Source organism: Myodes glareolus, chromosome 9, assembly GCF_982192425.1.
Source record: "Myodes glareolus chromosome 9, mMyoGla1.1, whole genome shotgun sequence".
Taxonomy (NCBI): Eukaryota; Metazoa; Chordata; class Mammalia; order Rodentia; family Cricetidae; genus Myodes; species Myodes glareolus.
This window is the reverse complement of record NC_142034.1, coordinates 457,165-479,591: the sequence shown is the minus strand read 5'-3', so window position 1 is coordinate 479,591 and position 22,427 is coordinate 457,165. Positions and strand designations below refer to the sequence as shown.

The following is a 22,427-nucleotide window of genomic DNA, read 5'->3' as shown; positions in this document are numbered from 1 at the left end:
GTTCAGTGGATAGCGTGCGTGCCAGTCTTCCCAGCAGCAGCTGCTGAAGGCACAGTTTTCTTCTTCAGTGTGATTTTTGGCACATCTGGAGAGATGAGTCAGTGGTTAAAGGAACTGGCTGCTCTTCCAGAGGACCTGGGTTCAGTTCCAAGTACCCACATGTCTGCTAACAAACATCTGTAAACCCCAGAGGCTCAGGCACAACACTGTGGCCTCCACTGGCACCGGCAAAACACCCATATACAGGAATTGAAAATAAATAAAATCTTTAGGTGGCTTTAATTGCATGTGGAAGGGCTCTAGCCAGCCCTTCTCCCCATCTACTCTGCCTTGCTAAAAAACATTACATTTCTGAAACTAGCCCCCAAGGCCTATTTCCTTATTTGGCCACTTCCTCCTCCTGAGGCTGACCACCGCGGTCCAGCTACTGAAGTACTGAAGTCCATCTGGGGCAAATAAACCACCTCTGTGCTGAGAACTTGGTCTTGGAGTGTCCTGAGACAATACTGATCCTTACAGCATATTATGATGCAGGATATTTGATCACCATGTAAAGATGTGTCTGTCCTTCCTCACCGGCCTAAGGTCCCTTCTGATGGTTATCTTACTTTCAGAGTTCTATAAAGAGGGTTTTGCCATTCCTTTGTCTTACTCAAGGACACACAACTGGCAAGGGGCAGCCAGGAGACCGGGAAACCAGAACACGAGCCCAGGTTATTATCCCCATTGCTGAGCTCTGTTCTTTAGTTTTGTTTTTATTGAGCTATATTTTTTTCTGCTTCCCTCCCCTTCCACCCTCTCCCATGATCCCCACGTTCCCAGTTTACTCAGGAGATCTTGTCTTTTTCTACTTCCCATGTAGATTAGATCTCTGTATGTCTCTCTTAGGGTCCTCTTTGTTGTCTAGGTTCTCTGGGATTGTGATTTGTAGGCTGGTTTTCTTTGCTTTATGTCTAAAAGCCACGTATGAGTGAGTGCACACATATTTGTCTTTCTGGGTTTGGATTACCTCTCTCAATGTTTCTAGCTCCATCCATTTGCTTGCAAATTTCAAGATGTCATTTTTTTTCCCGCTGAGTAGTACTCCATTGTGTAAATGTACCACATTTTCCTTAACCATTCTTCGGTCAAAGGCATTTAGGTTGTTTTCAGGTTCTGGCTATGACAAACAAAGCTGCTATAAACATAGTTGAGCACATGTCTTTCTGGCACGATTGAGCATCCTTTGGGTATATACCCAAAAGAGGTATTACTGGGTCTTGAGGAAGGTTGTTTCCTCATTTTCTGAGAAATCGCCACACTGACATCCAAAGGGGTTGTACCAGCTTGCATTCCCACCAGCAATGCAATGTTCCCTTTACCCCACAACCTCTCCAGCGTAAGTTGTCATCAGTGTTTTTGATGTTGGCCATTCTTACAGGTGTGTAAGATGGAACCTCAGAGTTGTTTTGATTTGCATTTCTCTGGTGATTAAGGATTTTGAACTTTTTTAAAATCCTTAAAAGTGTCCTTAAAAGACACTTTTTAAGTGTCTTTCAGCCATTTTAGATTCCTCTGTTGAGAGTTCTCTGTTTAGGTCTGTACCCATTTTTTTATTGGATTATTTGTTCTTTTGATGACCAATTTCTTGAGTTTTGTATATTTTGCAGATCAGCCCTCTGACCAATGTGGGGTTGGTGAAGATTTTTTCCCATTCTGTAGGTTGCCATTTTGTCTTGTTGACCATGTCCTTTGCTTTACAGAAACTTCTCAGTTTCAGGATGTCCCAATTCATTGTTTCTCTCAGTGTTTGTGCTACTGGGGTTATATTTAGGAAGTGGTCTCCTGCATCAATGTGATCAAGTGTACTTCCCACTTTCTCTTCTGTGAGGTTCAGTGTGGCTGGTTTTATGCCTAGGTCTTTGATCTCTGATTGGTCTAATATAGAGCTGAACAGCCAATAGCTAGGCAAGAAAGGATAGGTGGACTTCCAGGCATAGATAGGCATTCAGAGAGATTTGGTAGCAACATGTTGGGAGGTTAACAAGCTATCTGGCAGAATGTAGATTAATATAAATTACTTAGTTTAGTTATAAGAGCTAATTGGGAACTAGCCTAAGCTAAGGCCAAGCTTTCATAATGAATAAAATGTCTTTGTGTCATTATTTAGAAGCTGGTGGTCCAAAGAAGTCTAATTAATGAATTTTCCACTCCATTGGTCTGTGTGCCAGATTTTGTATCACCAGCCTCCCAGTTGTATTATGGCACGGTAGTATAATTTGAAATCGGATATGCGCGTGCGCACACACACACATACACACACACACACACACACACACACACACACTATACTACTGTTTTCTGCTTAAGATTGTTTCAGCTCTTAAGAGTCCTTTATGCTCCCATGTCAATTTTTTGTTATCTGATTTTTTGTTGTTGTTCTTGTGGGACAGGGTTTCTCTGTGTAGCTTTGGCTATCCTGGAACTAGCTCTGTAGCCAGGTTGGCTTTGAACTTATAGATATCCTCCTGCCTCTGCCTCCCAAGTGCAGGGATGAAAGTGTGCACCACCACTGCCTGGCATTACTGGAGTTCTTATAGGGATTACTCTGAATCTGTAAATTGCTTTGGTGATACAGACATGCTCACAATGTCAACTTTCCCAATCCGTGAGCACGGGAGGCCTTTTCACTTCAAGCTGTCTTCAATTCCATTCCCGGTTTTAAAAGTTCTCATCATAGAGGTCCTTCATCTTTCTAACTAGGGTTGTTATCATAGGTATTTTTATGATGTTACTGTGAAAATTTCTTAGTTAAGTTCCTTATTGGCATATAAAAAGTTACTGACTTTTGTAGTTGGTTTTATCTCCTGATAACTTTGCTGAAAGTGTGTAACAGATATGCAAGTGTTTTGGTGGAGTCTTTTGGGGGCGTGCCTTTTAAGTATAGAATAATATTGGGTGCAAACAAGAATAACTTGACTTCTTCCTTTTTTATTTGCATCCCTTTTCTTCCTTTTGCTTTATTGCTCAAGATTAGACTTTCAAGTCCCACACTGTGAAAGAGTGGATACCTTCATTTCACTGTTGATTTTAGAAGAAATGCTTTTGGCTTTCCTCAGTCTAATGTGATCTCTAGTATCTTCCTTCTATTCCTAGCTTCTTTGTGGCTCTTATCTTGAAGTGATGCTAAACTTGGTCCAGGCTAAGTGAAGTTTAACATAGTACATCAATCTGTAAGGTTATGCACACACATTCCTGGCCACAAAAATGTAGGCACGCACCACACATACTTCCAAAGATACACACGCACACACAGACATGTACAGGTATAGACCACATGTGGACACATGTATGAATGCCTGGCTAATGGTGGACTCAGCAATACAGGACGAGTCAAGTGTAACATGAGGGCCGGCTTGTTGGGGTTTCTATCCCGCCCGGTACCCCACAGACAGCAAGTTCCAAAGAAAATCACACATAGTCTACATTAGGTTATAAGCTGATTGGTCTATTAGGTCAGGCTTCTTATTAGTCCTTGTAACTTATATTAATCCATTATCATTATCTATGTTAGCCATACGGCTTAGTACCTTTCTCAGCATGGCAGCTCACATGTTGTCTCTTCGGTAGTCTGGGCAGGAATGGCGGAAGAATAGCCTTCTCCTATTCTCATTGTCCCACCTCTACTTCCTATCTGGTTGACCCGCCTCTACTTCCTGCCTGGCCAATCAGCGTTTTAGTAAAATATGATTGCCAGAATAGAGAATTCTCCCGCATCAGTCAAGCGAGAGCAATCAACAGGGTCCTGGAGATTTATCAATCCTGAGAAAGTGGACAGCTCTGGTGACTTGGGTCCTTCAGGCAGGTTCTAACCTAAGAACTTGTTTCTGCTTGGGATTTTTAAAATTTGGATTCCGGCAAAATGGCACTTGCAAGGCTACCAATGCTTTAGAAACTTTCCAGTATCTTTTTTTTTAAATCAACATTTTAACTGCCATTTACTTGGACTAATCCTATGTTTTCATGTGTTAAGATGGAAAATGTAGTATGTTTAGTGGTCACTGATCTGGATCCCTAAAGCAGGGATGCATGTGGGCAGCAAGTGATTTCTGAGTACACATAAGTCCCTTTACCTACAACCCTAGCGAGATATAAAATAACCCTGTCTGATTATTCCCCTCTTACCAATACAACAAGCCCACATTAGCAAAAAAGCTAAAGCTTGGGAGGACCAGAGGCCTTGGCCCATTGATCACTGACTCAGAGGTATGGTTTCCCCGGAAGACGTTGTTAAGCCTATGACTCAGCATAAGAAGTCCACAGAAAAGCATCCTTTGGCAGTTTGGGGGATGCTATAAATCCAGAGCATAAAACAAGTCCCCTCTGCTGGTGAGTGAGAGATGGGCGTCAGGCATCTGGTCATTCCATACCTTTTCTTCCACCTCTACCACCTCAGGGACACAGGGAAGGCAGTGGAGAGGTACAGGCCAGGCTTGCTGGCATCCTCAGGGCAGAGGGCTCTCCACTTTCCCCAGTTCCCCAGTTCAAGGCTGACATCAGGATACCTGGCCTGGGCACTTCATGATCTCATGGTGGTGACAATAAGTGATAATAACAAGGTTCCTTCTTCACAGGGAGGGAGAAGAGGAGAAGAAAGATGCCCTGTAGGGTACAACAAGAGTTGTGGCCCCTTCCTCAGGGTCCTGAAACATCTGGACCAGCTCTGCTGACAAGGGATGACAATTACCCAGAAGAAACTCCTACACTCCCTAGCACAGGCAGATCTGTATTGAGAGGAAGTCATCAGAAAGTTTGTAACACATGTGTGTGCATGTACACACACACCCATAAACATACACACGGGTATTATACATAGAAATACTATGCAATTAAGAGGCCTGAAAAGACAACTCAGAGTGGGAGACATATCTAACTGTTATCAAGGCTTCTAACAACCAACAACAAAAACCTAACAGCTTCAACTAAAATGGGCAAAAGATGTGATCTGGCATTTCTCCACAGAAGGCAGCATGAGCTCAACACAGACATGAACAGCCGTTCAGCTTTGCTTGGCCCCAGAGAAACGTGAGATGCACCTTTGCCCCCAACAGGAATTTGCTATCAACCGCCTCTCCCTCTTGTCCCCCCACTCTGCAATCAGATGCTAGGGGTGTGTGGTAAGGCTATGAAGAAATCAGGGACTCCCTTACCCCCACTGCTGGTACAACTGCTGTGAAAAACAGCTCAGCAGTTCCTCAAAACAATTGAAAATAGAATTACCATATGATCTGGCAATTCCTCTTGTGGGTGCACACCCAAGAACTGAAAGCGGGCCTGGAACAGATGTCTGCAAACTCACATTCGCCACAGCCAGAAGATGACGGCAAACACGGATAGGCTTGTAGCCCAAGTGCGTCATGGGGTCTGACTCAGCCCCAAAGGGTTCTGACAGCCGCTGAAACACAGATGACCCTGTCGACATTACCCCAGGTGAAGCGTCCCCTAACAGACTTCTGTGGCTCCGTTTAGGAGGCCCTAGAGTTGCTCACAACTCCTAGAAACAGGGAGGCTATCCCCAGGCCTGGGATGGAGGTGACCCTGAAAACAGTTCACCTGGAGTCGTGACTGGTGGAAGCCATGTTTGGTAACGCTAAAGAACACTTCCCACATGGGAACTGTGAGATGCACGCCACTTCACACAAATTGGTGGGACCCTGAAGGTGCACCTGAGATCTTGGTGTGCTGGTATCTTTACTACCAACACGATGTATCCGAGGTAATAATCTTAGCTGATCATCTCCACAAGCTCCTGGTTCAAAATTCAAAGAAGAATCTTGCTCAAGAAGCTGAAATCCAGTGTTTTGTTCTCCCACTTCAGCCCCTGAGTCTCCACCCTGCAGTCCCCCCATTGAGGTCTACAAGGCTGTGACCCAGCAGTATGCTGAGTACTTCAGGCCCCAGTGCCGTGTCCCAGCCCCAATCTTGAGGTCCAGACTCAGAAGTTTCTAGAGACTCCTTAAGGAAAGGATCAAGAGCTCTCTAGCGGAGGGCTATGAGACTGGAACACAGCAGTCTTCGAACCTAGTCTAGAATGCCAGAATCATCCAGTTACCAGGTCAGGAAGAAGTCTCTTACCCAGGTAGAAAGACCTTGGTGGCACACGCTTAAAATCCTAGCACCTGGACCCAGAGGCAAGAGGACCTCCAGCCTCAGGCTAGCCTGGGCTGAAGAGTGAGGCTAGGTCTTCAACTTCTGCCTGGTTTTTTGTTTGTTTGTTTGTTTTAAGTGGAAGTCTCTAGAAATCTTATTCTTTCTTCATGGTTCTATTTCTGCTTTAGAAGTTGGTGGAAGCACGGTATGTGTTTCTGTATTGTCCTTGTACACTGTTTGCAACATGAACTGAAAATGTTCCAATAAAAAATGATGTTCCAATAAACAAAAACAATTGTTAAAAATGCTGAAGAAGAGATGCTCACCGTAACACAGCCTGTTACGCTCCCAGGAGGAACGTCTCACCCAGCTGTGCTCTCCAGGAGTAGGGTGGCCTGGTTCTGTTAGTAATGGCTGGTGTGGAGGAGCAGACCAGCTCGCAAAGCCCCATCTTTGGGGCTCACCTGCCAATGGGCCACCACCTCACATACGCTACCCTAGTTTTCTTCCTGTTGCTGTGATAATAATATTCTGCCGAAAGGCAACTTTAGGAGGAAAGAATTTATTTGGCTTATACTTCTAGGTCATAAGAATCACTGAGGAAGGTAAAGCAGGAGCTTGAAGCAAACACCATGGAGGAACACTGCTCACTGGCTTGATCTGATAACGATCTTTTCTTAGAGGGCCCAAACCTACCTATCTGGGATGGCACTGTTCACAGTGGGTTTGGGCCTCCAACATCAATTAGCAATTAATAAAATGCCTCACTGACATAGCCATAGGTCAATATGATCAAGGAAATTCTCCAGTTGAGGGTCCCTGTTCCCAGGTGACTCTAGGTTTGTGTCAAGGCAGAATAGACAGAGGTCTCCGTTGCCTCCTTTACCTGCGGGTGCTGGAGCAGATGGAGCTCTGCCTACAAGGAACTTGAGAACACAGGATCTTGAGACTCCCTCATCCCTGGGAAAAGCTTAAACTTAGTTTCCCTGTCCATGGAACGGGCCAACAGTGCTTGCTCCTCCTGTGGACCAAGTTGTGGTAAAACAAGAGAAATGAGGTGTATGTGTGGGGGGAGGGGTGGCTAACACTCGACTTTGTGACTCCTGAATCCCTTGAAGAGGGCTGGTTGAGAATCCTGCGGCTCGTCTACCTTCTCCCTGCTCCTACCCGTTTCCAGGGTTAGAGGCCGAGCTGAGGCCCCACACAGCAGCCTACCAGTGGGGACAAGATATCTGAGGCTATGCATACTTTCCTTTGAGGTGATCACCGAACCATGGCCACAACACAACCTCAGATACACAGCAGTAGCCTGCGGCCAGTGTTACTTACGCGTACCAAACTACAGAACCCTCTAAAGGGTCATCAGGTACAGACACGGAAACTAAGGAGGGATTCAGATGACCCTAAGAATGTTTTCTTTGTGCTACCTCCTCACACAAAGGGGCAGAAGCAGGGCCCACACACAGCAAGGATCTGCTGAAGTGAACCACACACCTAGGGCACTCAAATCTCTCAGAGAACCACAGCCTAACAGAGCAGAAAGGAAGTGAAAATATCTGGCCTCTGGAAGGGGAACAGTTCTCACAGTATCTAGGACAACCCTTACGGTTCACAGGGCCCCAGGACAGTATTCAGAACCCATAGACCAGCAACCTCGCTCTAGTTAGGTTCAGATTCCCTTTTCCCAGGCAGTTTTTTTTTTAACCTTCCCTTATCCCTTAGCTCAGTAATTTATCATTTCTGTCTTAGTCAACGGTTAAGTTGCATGAGGTTGTGTGACAGTTTTGATGGCAGAATCCGTGACTTTACACACAGCCAGCAAACGCTCTAAGCTACCACCTCATTGTAGGGTTGAGGTTTTGTTTCTTTTTGAAGACACGCTGTGACAGCAGAACTATGTTGGATGGCCCTATCCCATCATAATCCCATAGTACACAGGCCCCACAGCTGGGCAGAGAAATGCCCAATAGGCTTCTGACTCCTCCCTTCTGCAGGTCTTGGATGCTCTGAGCCTCATATTACAGTGGGACATATGGAGAACAAGCTCTGTAGGCTCAGACACACAGACCAGAGGGATCGCATGGGCCAACCCACGAGTCAGCCACTCAGGTGATTCACCAGATACACCAAACACCAGGCAATGCAGTACGTCTTCACCAGTTTAAAAGGCCTCCACTTAGCGTCTCTCCTGGGGGATTTGGCAGCACACAGTCTGGTTCAGCAAATTCCAGCAGCCCCCAGGAGTCAGCTTTAGCATCTGAGTAAAGAGCTATGAGGCCCTGATGCCTTTGATCACCAAAAGTTAGCTCACATACAAACATCATCCCCTACAACTGTGCTCTGTATGTTTCTCTTATTTGGCCATCAGTGAAAAAGAATTTCATGCTGGTATTTGGTAATTATCAGAGAGCAAAAATTGAGCTACCATTTTCAACTTTTATTTGCCAAAACATCCCAATTTATTTTCTGGCTAGTGTACTCTGCAGTTGGACACCTGGGAGCTTCTATCCAACACAACAAAGATAAACAACAATCTTATGACATTCATATTGTCTACAATATGACAGTGTAGCAACAATTCTAGGAATATCCAAACAGCTACTAGTCCTTCTAGCAACAGCTAGAAGCTAAAAACTTAAAACTATTTATAACAGCATCATACTACAAAATACTTAAAAGATAAATTTAGTAAAATGTGTGCACTTACAAATGAAAACTGTATTAACAGTTCTAGTAATTGAAGAACATCTAACCAAATTCTATCAATTGGCCTCTTCTTAATCAATGCCATCTAAGAATCTCAGATTCTGTGCAAATCAATTCTAAATTTAAGATAATTTAAAAATTGGCTAAAATATTTCTATAAAAGTAGAAAAAAACACATACAGCGTGATGGAAACTTCTGTAAAGTTGCAGCAGACACTGGAGTAAGGACAGATGTGCATGCAAATCTCCATGCAGATCCACATGCGTGTGGTCAAATGCCATGGTGAAGCAAAGACAACATACCAAGTGCTCAAACTGGATTTCTACGTAGAAAAAAAAAAAAATGAACCTCAGCCTTTATTTCAAACCGTGTAAAAACTTAGGTGACAATGAATGGCGGGACTGAACGTAAGAGTCTTAACTAAAATTTCTAGAAGAAAATGTGTAATAAAATGTTTGCAAGTTGGGCAGAGTGTTTCAAAATAGAATTTAAACTCGTAAACTGAAAGTGGATTTCATCAAAATTAAAAATGTTGGCCTTCGAAAGTTGAGAAAAATGACCTTCATTTTCACAGACCCTAATACTGGGTACTCTCTCCATGGGCTCCTCTGACAGTTTGTGATGTATCTGGTAATTTCCAACAACAGCCAGAAGAAAAGCCACGGGAGGCAAGGGTGACGAGGTGGCACAACAAAGGCCACAGGCTGACCAGGCGTCTGTGGTGCAAGCCATCTGATGCTGAGGGGCACACACTCCCACAGCACAGGCCACACAGTCAGCCTAACAGCTACCAGCCTAGGAGGCCGTCAACTCACCGGCCAATCGGCTTCCTGCATAGTGGCTCAATCAGGGTCTTGGAGAGGTAGAAAGGCAAATGGAAGATAAAGCAAAATGGTCTATGAGAAACGGACAAGACCAGGTTAGAGACTGAAAAGTAAGATAGGACAAAAGAAAGAAGATGATGAATACAGAACACAAGATCTTCCAAGAAAAGCAACAGGAGAGGAGGGCACATAAGGGAGGTGGCATTCAGGAAGTGGCTGTGGGCACTGCCCCTGCTCTAGGGGCAGGGAACGTTCCTGTCAGAAGCAGCACTGAGTGGACCGTGGGCATCAAAGTAGCCCTGACTACTTTGTGGGCAGTGTGCAGGACCTGTCTGGACACAGCATCCGAGACTTGTAATCACCAGACAGTGACACCAGCTACAGTCAGGGCTCAGAAACTCTAGAGTATCTACCTAGACACGGTCAGCACAGGTACAAAGTCCCAATCCCAAACTGGCTGTGTGCAGACAGGGCCACACCCCACTGTTCCAGCCAGAAAGGCAGAGGGAGGCATGAGGACCCTGGTTCTCTGCAGACTCCGCTAGAAGAGGCCACTTATCCACAAAACTGACCTACAGCAACAGACTTTTATGCCACTAAACTCTGGAGTGGTTTGTTACTCTGTGGTGACAACTATGGTGTTGTCAGTGACATGTGGTAGAAATGCTACCCTATGAGAAAACGCGAAGATTGTCTCTGAATCCAGCAATTCTATCCTCTTTGGGAAGAACAGACAAGGGGCAGGCTGTGCAGGCTTCACATGCCCACAGAGCAAGTATGCAAAGACAGCCCAGAACTCCTGGTGTCCACAACTGGCAGCCTAGGGGCTGGAGACTTAATATTTCTGTCCCTCCTGTTTTGGGTAGTTCTGTGGCGAAAACTTCATTTCTGTGGGTGAAAGACACTGCTCTATCAAGTCAGGTGCTCTGATGGTAACCTGCACGTGGCCCTCTTTACCAGACTTCCAGAGCAGGCATCCTAGCACTGGCCCTGATGCACACGCGTGCATTGATTGGTTTCCTGCAGAGGCAGGTGGGGAGTCCTGGGAAGGATTCTCTGCACAGGAATTTCTCAGGCACAACTAAATATCGCCTGGAGCCCCAACAGTCTACAGTTTTGTCTATCAAGCAAGTCATTAGCCGCTCTGCGGAATAGCACCACAGGGATTTGGTGTGGTTCCCGTGAGTCACAGTGACTGCCTAAACAGACATCACAACAGAATGATTTACTGAAGGGACCCAAGTGACCGGCACAGTGTTTTGTTTCAAGCCAGCATGTTGGTCCCTGTCATGTTCTGCTTCTCTAGGTCCTAGAGAATAAAGGGTCCCCCACTACGGGGAACACCAGGGAGCACTTGTTCATCTGAACGTCTGAAAACAATGCAGGATACAGGACTGTGGGCTGCACTCATTTCAAAGTACCCAGTAGTACCAGCTGCCTTCCTCCTGTCAGACACCATCACGCCTTAAAAACAGTTATACAAGACTGGAAAATCAGGTGGATGTGAGATTCTTCCTGCTCAGAACACCCTTCACTGGTTCACTTTACTGAGGTGGGTGTAAGCAGGCAGTACAGGACAGAAATATGGCGAGTGACTATTCCCTAAACTGCTGAGGAAAAGAACAGAGGCTGGATTTGATGCTTCCAGATACCCTTGTAGGTACTGAGGTTCCAAATCTCATTTTCAGAAGAACTGACAACCATGCACTCTAGTCTCAGTCAGGTCTTAAAATCTCAAATTCTAACTGGAAAGATTTAGAAGAGGTTGTGGTGCAAGACGCTGGCTCACTCGGGCACGTGGATCCCTGTTCACTCCAACTAGAGCTGAGACTTGCTCACCAAGTCAGACTGAGAAAAAAAGTGGGGCTGCATAGATGCTGGCAGGTCACCCACAAGCAATTTTAGATGTTAGACAAATTGACAGTGGTTTGAATGCAATGGCATGGCATGGCACCTGTGAACACGATCCTCTGGACTAGGGTTTGGGAAGTACCTGGTTCCTACAGGGTCATACTCATCACACTCAGGTACAGAGAAACATCCCTCGAAGGCTGTGGCTGGGAAGCCCTGTTTTAGTGTTCTGTGGATACCTTGTGTCCCATGATGTCATTATATGAATGAACACCATGTCAATACGCTCAGGTCCAAGGACAGGACATTGTACCACTGAGGTCAACATAAGCATAGGAAAATATTTCCAAAAAAACTGGTTTTGTCCAGCTGATAAAGTTACCACACATGGGTGGCTTAGTTCAGATTTTAAAACTTACGCCTGTCTATTGGTCTTATAGGGACAAGACTAGATTGCCGTATTTCTTGGCTTACAAAAATCCAGTCTCAAACTTTATGAAACTAGTTCTGACAATTCAAATGAGAAGGTCTGGCTTACTTATGGTAAATATGTACTACTGGATCAGGTGTTGTCCCAGTATGTTAGGACCTGTGGTAGAGGCAGGGTCCTACTCATACCCTAAAGCTAATACAGAACCATTTGCTTTAATCCCAATTTGGGGCCCATGAACTTGGAGTGGGGTCAGCGAGGCAGCCTCTATTGAAGGCTGGATGGGTTGGCCACCACCAGTAGCTTCTTGCCCAGTAAATAACTGGTGTCAGCTTTTGGCAACAAGCTGACTAGTTGGTCCTGGCATCTCTAGGACAGTGGTCTCAGGATACACGGAACGTACAGCTCCGGTCTCCCCCTGTAAATGTACAGATTCCTGAGGGCCTTTGTGCTATCTGCCCCCTACCGCACACATCCAGAACCTCTGCAAATGCTAGGGTTACATCTCTGTCCCCAAGACAGGTGAGAAAGAAGAACATAAACATTCATTATAGAGAACCATTTATTACTGCAAGGGCAGATCACACAGTCTTTCAGTGGTGTGGGAGAATTGTCTGTATTCTGTCAATCATGTTTTAAATAAACGCTGATTGGCCAGGCAGGAGGTGTAGGTGGGAAAACCAGACAGGAAGTGGAAATGATGCAAAGAGAGAGCAGGAGAATCCTGGGGAGGAGGAAGTTGATTCCTCTCACTCCTGCCCAGACCACCGAAGCAGCAGGATATGATCTGCCCCACTGAAAAAGGTACTGAGCCACATGGCTAAAACAGATCAGAATAATGAGTTAAGAGAAGTCATAAGAACTAATAAGTAGCCTGACCTAATGGGCCAATCAGCTTTATAACTTATAGAGATTTTTGTGTGATTTTTTTTTGGGGGGCTAAACAGCTGTGGGCAGGACATAAACCCAAACAAGCAGGCCTCCTTCATGTTACACTTCAGGGCTGCCATTTTCCAGATTCATCTTAAAGCGTCATTCTGTCTCCTATTTTATCAGTATCCTCCACACACATCCAAGAATGAAGATGCTTTGGAGAACAGGAGAGTCTTTCACTGACCGTGGAAGAATAGAATGGTTGGCCACTGTGGGAAGCAGTAGGGGAACTCCTCAAAAGCACCCGGAATGGCCATCTCACCCTGCAATACTGTTCCTATGTTACAAGCCCAGAACTGAACAGAGAGCTCAGAGAATGCATAACAGCCACTCACAGCAGAGCTATTCCCAATCACCAAAAGGCAAAGACGACCTGCTGTCTACCGGAATATGGAGAGAACACACACATGACGACTGTTTGGCAGCTTTAAAAGGGAATAAACCTCTGTACTTTCTACACTGTGGATAAACTCTGAAAACGTATTTAGTGGACTAAGACAAGTTTAAAATGTCAAAGGAAAGTGTTTAAGGAATAGTTTCCTTACTATTTCCAAGCAACTAAGTAACTAAGTTACAGACAATCCTACCGTGCCCCTAGTAGCCAGTGACAAGAACTGCAGGCAAATCAGAAACGCTGAGTATCCAGGCAGCCTCAGCTGACACTTGGGCAGCACATCCCCAGTCACCCACTTTATAAGCTGACAGAGGTAGAAAAGCTACGATAATTGTATTTGAAATGCAGAAGATAGAGAGTAAGCAAACATGCAGCAGAGAAAGCAGTTAGTCCTAAAGACCCTCACAGAATGAACTCCAGGAAGAGCAAGTGTTGACAGTGAAGACTTCAGGGGCCAAATCTCAGCTCCTGGAGGAAAACCTTGCGAGCAGGTAAGAAATAAGAGGGAAACCATCCAGTGTGTTTAGGCTCAAACTGCAGAAAGTTCACGTGTAGGGTATCTCACAGGGCTCAGGCTGAGGAGAGGTACCTCGGGATTGAAGCTGGAGCCAAAGTCAGTAAAGTCCAGCTGAGAAGCTGGATGCCTACACTGTCTGCTAACATGAGGCTAGGTAATGGTGGTCTCGAAGACATTCGCCATACTGATGTTTAAGGAGCTGAGTCAAGGACACTAGAGCAGCCATAATGCAAGTGTTCCAAACAGGGAAGCACAGCTAACCCAGCTCAAGAAATTACATTTGGGTATTGGCTGAGTATGAAAAGTGAACAGGTAGAGAGAAGAGTGTGGGCAGGCAAGAGAGAGGAAGGGGGACGAAAAGGGGAAGCCGTAAACATGAAGGGGGACATGTGAGGATTCTGGGAAAGTGTGAACATGCAGGAGCATAACAAGAGAGAAGGGTGTGAACAGCCAGGAGGGGCATGAACGGTTAATAGAAAAGGCTATGGACAGGTCAGAGGGATTTTAGACAGGCAAGAGGGGTATAGAGTAGGAATGGGGGCACAGCAGGTGGAGTGAGGGCCATGGACATGGAGCAGAGAAGGAAGCCAGGTCAGAGGGAAAGACAGGCAGGCAAGAGGGGAGTAGAAAGTAGGAGTTGAGAGGAGTCGGCAGCGAAAAGGGAAGGGTGAAGACTGTGAGGGTATCACACAGTGAGACTACGGAGTACAGGGAATGGGAGGAGACGTTGGTGGCACTGATGGCCACATTAATGATTCCTCCCTTCCCCGTTTGCTTCCGTCACCTCCTTCACGCCAGGCTACTCCACACCCCCATGAGAAATCAGATAATCCATTTCCTTAAACTGTCAGTGTGGTGTTCACAGACAAGGACTCACTCGCCCTGACACTGCTCTGAAGTCCTAGTCTGAAGTTTGCTCTTAGGTTTTCGCCATCAACAACAGAAAGTACACTCGGCCAAAGACATTTTAAAATTATGATATAAAAATTATGGTATAAAAGTTTAAAAACAAGCCAATGAGTGCCTTGGGATGTATATTCAATCAAGTTTAACAAATCTCAAAACCTATAAGCCACGAATGTCCTGGGTGAAGTCTACTTTTCTTTTGTAACCAAAGAACATGAGGAGGGTAAGTGCTACCCAGTTGGGATGAACGCATATCTGTCTTTCCCTGTTAGCCATCTACCTCCTTTGTTTTGTGTTTATGGTCCTCATTCTACCTGTTCACAGGAGTCTCAGTTGATTGTGGGTCAGCAAGAGGGCTTAGTGGTCTCTCATGTCTACAGACAATAGGGTCCCTGGGTCACCAGAACCTACAGCATGGAGATCATGAACAATGCCTTCTAAACCAGCTATAATTTTTCCTTTCTTTAATTTTGTTAAAGATCTTCAAATTAATGGGTTACTGTGTGGTCAGTTATGAAAAGACCTAGGTCTAATGGTGAAACCCTCAAATTTACAAACAATGAAACTGAGCCCAAGGAACTCTTTTGGGCGTCTATTAGAACTGAAGACTCAGGTTCTGCCAGCAAAGACAAAAAATGGCGGAACAGATATTGTACTGGGAGTGTTAGAATCCCAGATACAGCAATCAGGAAGCAGAGGCAGCGGATCTCTGCGAGGTAGAGGCCAGCATGATCTACAGAGCGAATTCCAGGACAGCCAGGACTACACAAGAACCACAGACAGAGAAGGGTACAGGGTATAATCACAGTAACTAACTTTATACATATTGATTCATCTGGATCCTTTTTAAAAAGCAGACCTTTCTCCAGTGATACATAAAGTAATGGGATATGAGGCATGGTGTCACGCCTCAGTGCTGAGGAAGCCTGGGGCCATCCATGACAGACCTTGCATTCTGTACAACTGTATCTTTAATATTTCTCAACTTCAGAAAAAAATGTTTAGACAAGGCATGCTGCGTAAACACCAGATAAACAAAAGAGTCTGCCCAGCTGGCCCTCCAGTACCTAACACATTACATATATTTAACTAATTAAGAGCTCTGCCCCGGTGCTTGAGTTAGCTCTTGGGAACCCATTCCCTATGCTAGGTTGCCTTGACCAATCTTTTTAAGTTTTTTGTTGTTGTTTTGTTTTGTTTATTTTTATTTTACGTAAATTGGTCTTTTGCCAGCATGTATGTCTGTGTAAGGGTGTCAAAACCCCTGGAACTAGAGTTACAGACAGTTCTGAGCTGCCATGTGGGTGTTGTGAATTGAACCTGGGTCCTCTGGAAGATAGCCAGTGGTCTTAAGCACTGAGCCATCTCTCCAGCCCCATCCTTGGTGCAGGGGGAGGAGCTTGGTCCTGGTCAACTTGATGTGCCATGCTTTGTTGACTCCCACGGGAGGTCTGCCCCTCTCTGAATGGAGACAGAGGAGTTGGATGAAGTGGGATGGGGGTTGGAAGGTTGGGGTAGAAGGGAGGTTGGGGAGAGAACAGGAGGAGAGGATGAAAGGGAAACTGGCCGGTATGTAACATAAATGAAAAAAATAATTTTTAAAAAGGAGTTCGTAAGAGCAGGTACTGTGGGACTGGTAAGGGCTATGTAAGAAACCCAAGCACATGGCAGTCAGTCAGACCCTCCCTCCTGTTAAGACTGACTCTGAGCCTAGAGGGACGTCACTCAATGGGAAAGGGATAAGCTGAGGTCCCTAGCAGCCACCGCCCACGCCATACTCATGCCTGAAGCATTTACTACTGGAGTCCCTGGGCCCAGTCCGGGCATATGGCCCAAGAGAAAGAGCCCAGACGGGTGGTTGCCATACCCTAAGGCTTTTGTTACATAAGCCATCCCAAGGCCTTGGCCAGCTAGGATCCTGTAAGGTAGGTAGGCACCCACGCCACGCTCTTGCTCTTGATAACCAGGCCTGGTCTCCCACCCACACTATGGGAGGAACCAGGAAGGCCCTAGCGCAAATAGCTTGGGCTTTCAGAAAAGAACAGGTGGCCTGCTACTCTTCCACGATCACAGACGTATCCCAAAGGACCCGTCCAGTCATGACTGGCCTCAGGAAGCACAAGCGAGGGCCTCTGAAGGCTCCTGGGAAGCACCCGGATCTCTCCAGTTCACCTTAGCACTAAGCATCAGCTGAGCAGCTCACTCTCAGGAGCCTGGCCAAGGCCTTGAGAAGCAGCTGGGCAGACCTCTCTGGGCAGATCAGGTTCCAGAGTCACCGCACAGCCTCCATTTACAAAAGCAAGCATGGGCGTTATCCCTTAAATATTCACCCAATTCTCACAAACAGGACTGTGTTTTCTTTCCATTTCCCAGGACCCTAGTCTGGGGACCGAGTTCCTTCTATCTCCTGTGTTCCTGTACAGCTCTTCAGGACACGGACCTGCCACCTGAATCCTACACGCGCCTCCATCTTAGCTAACTTTCCAGTTTTATGGAGGGTCCCCCAATAAGTTTCTGGTAAATATTTTCTGACTGTTTGAATACTTCTTAGAAAAGGTCCAATACACAGTCACACACCATAAACACTGTCAGGCACAGAATTTTACATTCAGTAGTTCCTATGGTGGGTGGTGGTGGTCAGGAAGCAGAGGCAGGTGGATCTCTGTGAGTTTGAAGACAGTTTGATCTACGTGGTAAGTTCCAGGCAGTCAGAGCTATATAGTGAGACTCTGTCTTAAAAAAAAAAAAATTAATCCAGGCTTTTATTTTTTGTTTTTGCTTTTTGTAACAGGGTTTCACTGTTTAGTTCTGGCTGTCCTGAAACTCACTTTGTAGACCAGTCTGGCTTCGAACTCAGAAATCCACCTGCCTCTGCCTCCTGAATGCTGGAATTAAAGGCATGCACCACCACTGCCCAGCTTTAATTCGGTATTTTTTATGAGGACTTTGAAGTTTAAACCTCAAAGATTAAGGCATCCTACAGTCAGTCAGAAAAGCCGTGGGTCACACTTGGGAAGGAGGAGACAGGACCTTGCATGACCAGTAAGTGAGCTGAAGAGTGGGAATATAGTTAATATGCTTTTTTTTTAACCTTTTCTAATATTCAAATGTCTTTATTTTTTAACAGCTAAAGTTACTTCTATATTAAAAAGTTTTTGTACAAAATAATGGTTTTATTAACACTATTTTCACAATATGTATCACTGTACTTTGCTCATAATCACCACCACCCCATTTCTTTCTCTTGGCTCTCCTCTGCCCCAATCTGTTCATGAAGTAGCCAAGCCTACTTAAAATAGCATGTCTGAAACCTCTGCACTCAGGAGGCTGAGGCAGAAGGATGAGTTAGGGGCTAGCCTTGGCTACACAGTGAGATTTTTTATTATTATTATAAAGATGTGATAACAACAAAGTTTTCAAAATAAAATTTAAAAACATCAAAATTAAAACACAGTTTTCCATAGACACAAAACCTAACCTCCTAGGGAGAGATTCTGAACTCATATTGGGCATTCACTATACTGGATGGAAGTTGCTCTCAGAAGACATGTAACAATGCTCCATGCCCCAGGGCATCCTGATATGCTGTGTGCACACTGGTTCCACTGGTGTGGTGTTACCTTCCAGCTCTCACAGACACAGATGCATGGAACAGTCACAGTCTGCCCAATGTCTGTTTTGCACACACTCAAAAATTTAGAGTGTATCTTTCTATTCATAGCACAGAAGCCCGTGAAAGCAACATGAAGCCAGGGCTCTGTGGCAGATGCTGGGCCCTGACTGCCTCTATACAAGGTGACAAGACATTCTCTGCCTGCCTGAGGGGAAAGACAGAGGATCCCATAGAGGAAAACCATAAAAATTGACTCCATGATGCCCACAAATCCTCATTCAACAGAATTAGGTCTAAGTCAGTAGCTACTAGGTGAAACTATGTCCTCACACCTGCACACCAGAATTATAGCCATCCCCTACCTACCCTCTACATCTGCTCTTCATACCCAGTCACCCTCTGTCCACTATCACAGCCACTCTGTCCACTGCTAGAGCAACTGTGTATTTGATTCTGGCGCCACTGTGGCTGCCAACGCTATGCTTATCCACCCGGGCCACGTCAAGGACACACTGCAGAGTAAAATGCTTTCTTTGGATTCTGAGCAGCAGTACTTGAGATAATGTCCTACACTGACCTGACCCATCAAAGCACAAAACAACACGGGTTTGCCCCACCTAGACATTGTCTAGTTAATAGTGTGTGGATGACTGAAGTTACAAAGCCCAACCCTGACAGGATGTGTCAAGAAGTTGGATGTGGTCCCAGGGGACTCTAACCTTGAGCCTATAAAAGATCAAACACCCAGTGGTTGTCACCTGTGTCAACAGCTGATCCGATGTCAGCTGGTTGATCCAACGTGTGTATCGCTCTGTAGAGTCTGGGGGGTCTCTCCTCACTTGGCATCCTATGATCTGTGAAAAACAATAAAAAGTTTTGTAATTGTGAAATCCAAGGATTGGGGGCCGATTCAAGCAAAACTCCTTGGCATCAGGAGGAAGAGAGAACAGAATGCCACGCCCACATGGGACAGTCCCAAGAGATGTCTTAAGAGTGAACACAGCTTCATCTCCTAAAACATTCCCTTAGAGTATGTCTCTCCAATTCAGAAAACACCCCTAAAGCCTCAAAGCACAGCCCCATCTTAGAACATGCTCCCATTCCCTCCGAACAAGGCCCCATATCGAACATACTCCTCCCTCCACAAAGCACAGCCCCCTGGGACTGGGGAGATGGCTCAGAGGTTAAGAGCACAGGCTGCTCTTCCAGAGGACCTGAGTTCAATTCCCAGCAACCACACAGTGACTCACAACCATCTACAATGAGATCTGATGCCTTCTTCTGGCCTGCAGGCATACATGCAGGCAGAACACTGTATACATAATAATAAAATCTTAAACAAATCACAGCTCCATGTCAGAACATGTTCCCATTTTTGTGGGTCTAGAAGCCCTCTTTAAAAAAAAAATTCTTAGGCTTTATGTAGATGTACATTGCCAAACACTAGGTGCCATTTTGTAAGCGGAGACTGCTCTTATGTTTCCCGGCCGCCCAGACCCGAATAATCATACAAAACTATATTAATTACAACACTGTTTGGCCTATTAGTTTATACTTCTTATTAACTAACTCTTATATCTTAAATTAACACATTTCTACTAATCTGTGTATTGACACAAGGCTGTGGCTTACCCGAAAGGTTCCCTGTGTCTGTCTCCTTCAGCAGCTATATGGTGTCTTACTCCACCTACTCTCTATATCCCTTTCTACCTGGCTATATCCTGCCCTGCCATAGGTCAAAGCTGCTTTATTCATTAGCCAATAAAAACAACACATATACAGAAGGACATCCCACATCAGACCGGGCTAGCCTGAAACACTGTCTACCTCAGCTCTTGGGATCACAGGGATGTAACAACACCATGTCCAGTTTTCTCCCCTCTCTTAGAAAAGACTATGGTAGAGCACCGTAGTCCTTGAATGATCCCAAGGGCTGCTTCAGGAAGCTTACAAGACTACCAAGCCCAGTCTTCCTTTGCAAGATTCATTTCTGAACTTCATCTGAAATGCCCCAGAAGCACCATGCGAAGCCTGTGGCTACCATTCCTGGGAAGGTGCTATGGAAAAGATGAGCAAATAGCACCCTTCGTGCCATGGCCTCCAGTGTAGCCGAAACTACAGTACACAGTAGTCTGAGACACCCGGTCTCTACATGGCCCTGTAATCCCTCAAGGACCAAGGACATTGTGTGAGGATATTTCCCAGTTGTTCATTTAAAATTAAATTGCTCTGACAGCTTCCATATCTTGAACTGTAGGCCTCATGTGTTCCGACCCTAGCCTGGGTTTGGGGCTTACAGTGCTAAGTAAAATGTCTTTGGTGGTCTTGACTGACATGATAGCCTGGTTCTCCAAGACTTCCTCAGATGAATCCCCCAGAACAGCCACTGCACAACAGACTCAGAAACTCACTGACACTGTGTGCTTGCTCTGATCACCTGGCTTCTCTCTCCTCACCAGGGTCACTTCTTGAACTGTAGCTCAGCATTGAGAAAACCACCATCATAATCTCTGGTGATGTGGGATTCCCTCTCTATGCTGTGAATGCCTGCCATTGGTTAATAAAGACACTGCTTGGACCTATGACAGAGTCAGGGAGACGCCATGTAGACACTGGAGGAGAAAAATGCAATCTGCCAGCCAGAACCTTGCTAGTAAGCCACAGCCACATGGCAATACACAGATTAATAGAAATGGGTTAATTTAAGGTATAAGTTAGTCAGAAATATGCTTAAGTGATCCAAGCAGTGATTTAAATAATATAGTTTCTGTGTGGTTATTTCAAGTCAGAGAGGCCAGGAACGAACAAACAGCCTCCAACAACAGATTGAAGCCCAACATGGGGCTTGCTCACATGGCCAGCCACACACTTTGGGTCCAGGTGGTAGTATGCCCACTCAGGGTTAGGAGTAAAGTAGCTGAATACATGCATGCCACTCAGCACCCCTGTCTGAGCAAGTGGCTGGATATGATCTGTTAGGAGTGCATAGGCAAGGGAGCATGGCAGATTCTCGCCACCAAACACAGAGATATTTCCAGGCCATGCATATTTAGCTTTTACTCAGATAGAAAGAATTTATATGCTGCACAGTGCCACCCAGATTGAGGTGGTGAGAACAGCTCCCTCCTGGTAGTCCCAGAGGCAGTGAATGAACCTCTGCCATGTTGGATTGGGTGGAGCAAAAAGACAAGGCACAGCCTTGGTTCTAGCCATGCTGCTTAGTATTTTAAGAAATGGTCCTGGGGCTGGAGAGATGGCTCAGAGGTTAAGAGCATTGCCTGCTTTTCCAAAGGTCCCGAGTTCAATTCCCAGCAACCACATGGTGGCTCACAACCATCTGTAATGGGGTCTGGTGCCCTCTTCTGGCCTGCAGGCATACACAAAAGACAGAATATTGTATACATAATAAATAAATATTAAAAAAAAAAGAAATGGTCCTGGTCAGAAAAGGATTACAGATACACAATAAAGACCAATTTGAATTTAAAAAAAAAAACCTCTTAATGGGTCACAGTGTGTTTAAAAAATGTACATAGGCTTGGGAGAGAGAGGGAAAAAAAGTATAGAGAGTTATAAAAAGAAATAAATGTTTTTTTAAAATAAAAGTCTTTAAATGAGACAGAGTAAACTTGTAGAAAAAGTAATAGAGTGAGGAAAATAAGCAATGTAAAGATGGAATATACACAGAGTCTGGATTGTATATACTATTGTGTTTTCTTTGAATATTTGACTGAATGAGCTAAGTACAGAGAGACATTTAATTGTATGGGATGCTAAGCTAAACCAACATATACATTTTAAAGGTATCTTGACTTCAAAATCTGGGTCTAAGGATATGTTGCTTTGGAAAAGAAGTTCTGCTTTTGTTTCCACAGAAGATGAGAACCTGTGTATTTTTCCTACACTAATGTGGTTTGATGAATCAAGACTACCTGAATGGTTGCCAAGAATATCCCCCCAAAATTGCTTTGCCCAAAAAAAGCAGAAAGCAATTTAAAGAGAACTACGCCAAAAATCCCAAATATTGTTTACAAATGTGTGCTTACATCTAAAGGGGAATATGCTATAGAGATGGATACTTTGCATTGGTATGGATCTTGACTTATTGATAACAAATTTAAAA

General features: G+C 45.1%; 1 protein-coding gene across 1 annotated transcript in view; it reads right to left on the bottom strand.

Moving 5' to 3' along the window:
• Qtgal (queuosine-tRNA galactosyltransferase) overlaps positions 1–22,427 on the bottom strand; it is an 81,795-nt gene that overhangs the window by 22,192 nt on the left and 37,176 nt on the right. The window contains 1 exon segment of the mRNA XM_087909628.1: positions 19,063–19,158. Within this exon segment, the coding sequence (XP_087765754.1) occupies positions 19,063–19,158 (96 nt within the window).